Genomic DNA, 1,939 nt, shown 5'->3' on the forward strand with positions numbered 1-1,939 from the left:
ATGAATTTTTTTTATATCAAATATCGTTTGATTTAAAGATTAGTTGTCTGATGAAAAATAATTAAAGAAGTTAAAATAAATTCAAAAATATTTATAATTTAAAGAAAATATTGTATTTGAACAATTTTTGTGCCGATGGAGAAATAAAGAAGATCGATATTATATTTAATTTTATTTATTTTTTTTATCATTTTTTAAACAATTTCTCTTATTCTTTATTTTATTTTATTAAAATAGAAATAGAAAACAACTATCAAACCATCCTACAAACTTTTAAAAACAGTTTTTTATTTTTAAAAATAAAAAACCGTTTTTAAATCACACGGGGGAATAAACTTAAATAACTTTTTAGTTTTCCCGACACATGGCTCTACGAAAAGAGAGTTTTAAATACCGATCCAAAGGAGGGATTAGTAATGCTGTAACCGCCGTCTACCACCAGGTTCATCCCGCTGACATACTTGGAGTCATCGCTCCCCAGATACAAGGCTGCCTTTGCGACATCCTCCGCCTCCAATACTATACCTTTTAGGTTGGCTGAAGAAGAAACCAACTCTTCAACCTTGCTCTTCTCAATCATTCCTGCTCCTTGTCTTAACATGGGTGTTGCCACTCCAAATGGAGATATACAATTAACTCTTATCCCATATTGTCCCAACTCCACACACAAGTTGTTGGCAAGTCCCACCACAGCATGCTTCGATGCCACATATGCATATGGGATCGCCCCCTCCGCAACAACGGAAACCACACTTGCAGTAAATATAATACATCCTGTCTTAGCTGGAATCATAACTCTTGCGGCATGCTTACCGGCCAAGAAGGCCCCATACGCATTCACATCGAAAACCCGTTTAAAGTTTGTGTTATCAGAGAGTACGATTCTTGACTCCATTTCGCCTGAGATGCCGGCGTTGCTGAACATGATGTCGAGTTTCCCATACTTGGATATGGCAGTGTCGACGGCGTTTTGGATGTCAGCGTCACATGTTACATCGCAATGGACATAGAAAATGGTTTCTTCGGAACCAATTTCTTGGCAAAGGGAGCGCCCAAGTTGGTCTTGGACGTCTGCGACTATGACCTTGGCACCATGTTTCACAAATAACCTCGCAGTGCACTCGCCTATGCCACTGGCTCCACCTGTTATTAGTGCCACCTTGCCTGCTAACCTGCAATTCAAAGAAAAGAAACATTTCATCTTTTACATATTTCCCACGTAATGGTATGAAACATATTTGTATTAGCAATAGTCTAGATTGTGTATTTACTGAATGTGTTCATACAAAAATTAAGAGAATAATTTAGTAAAAAAACCCAGCTATCATCAACTTACCTCTGTGTGATGGGAATTGCAGCACTCATCATTTCTGCAATTCGATGATATGCAGATAGAAATGTCTGGGCTATCGATCTTGTACTTCTGCCCAACGTTGATTACCTCTTTATAGGAAAAGACTCTTGATGCGACTATTACCAACCCACACGTCAAATTTCAACGAAAGGGGGCGGCAGTGGAGTACATACATATGAAACACAACACACACAATGGGGACATGGAAAAATTGCATACATGCGAAAACGCACACGCACATGCAATTTTTCCAATGCATACATGCGAAAACGCGCACACACCAAGTCTATTGAATTTGGATTTTACAAATTTAAGTTTCTATTTTGTATTTTTTAAAAATAGGCTTTTCCCTTAAAAACATTAGGACGGTGGGTACGAGCTATGATGGGCCAAGGAACGTACTTTATTAGCAGCTACTTCCTTTTAATTTTATGAACATAATATAAATGTGTTAAAATATGCTGACCAAGTCATTGAAAAAGAGGTTGTGTTAAATTTGAACACGTCTAGTTAAATATCATCAAGCGTTTAAGTTATTTATTTTTATTATTTTCTTAATACTGTTAAGTTGCTTATTTTATTAAT

The 1,939-nt window shown here is 36.6% G+C and overlaps 1 protein-coding gene across 1 annotated transcript; it reads right to left on the bottom strand.

Moving 5' to 3' along the window:
• Positions 1 to 331: 331 nt before the first annotated feature.
• LOC117920864 (secoisolariciresinol dehydrogenase-like) lies at positions 332 to 1,406 on the bottom strand. Its single transcript, XM_034838528.1, has 2 exons — positions 1,337 to 1,406; positions 332 to 1,172 (listed from the first exon to the last, which is right to left on the bottom strand). Exons 1-2 carry the CDS (start codon positions 1,366 to 1,368, stop codon positions 371 to 373), a joined length of 834 nt encoding a protein of 277 aa, XP_034694419.1. The 5' UTR covers positions 1,369 to 1,406; the 3' UTR covers positions 332 to 370.
• Positions 1,407 to 1,939: the final 533 nt, after the last annotated feature.

This window comes from Vitis riparia, chromosome 8, assembly GCF_004353265.1.
Source record: "Vitis riparia cultivar Riparia Gloire de Montpellier isolate 1030 chromosome 8, EGFV_Vit.rip_1.0, whole genome shotgun sequence".
NCBI classification, from domain to species: Eukaryota; Viridiplantae; Streptophyta; class Magnoliopsida; order Vitales; family Vitaceae; genus Vitis; species Vitis riparia.

What these genes read in the sequence shown, in the direction of transcription:
- LOC117920864 (XM_034838528.1), bottom strand. Translation starts at nt 1,368, where the DNA reads ATGATGAGTGCTGCAATTCCCATCACACAGAG. An exon ending in GCAATTCCCATCACACAGAG is followed by an intron (nt 1,173 to 1,336) that starts GTAAGTTGATGA and finishes TTTGAATTGCAG; the next exon opens with GTTAGCAGGCAAGGTGGCAC.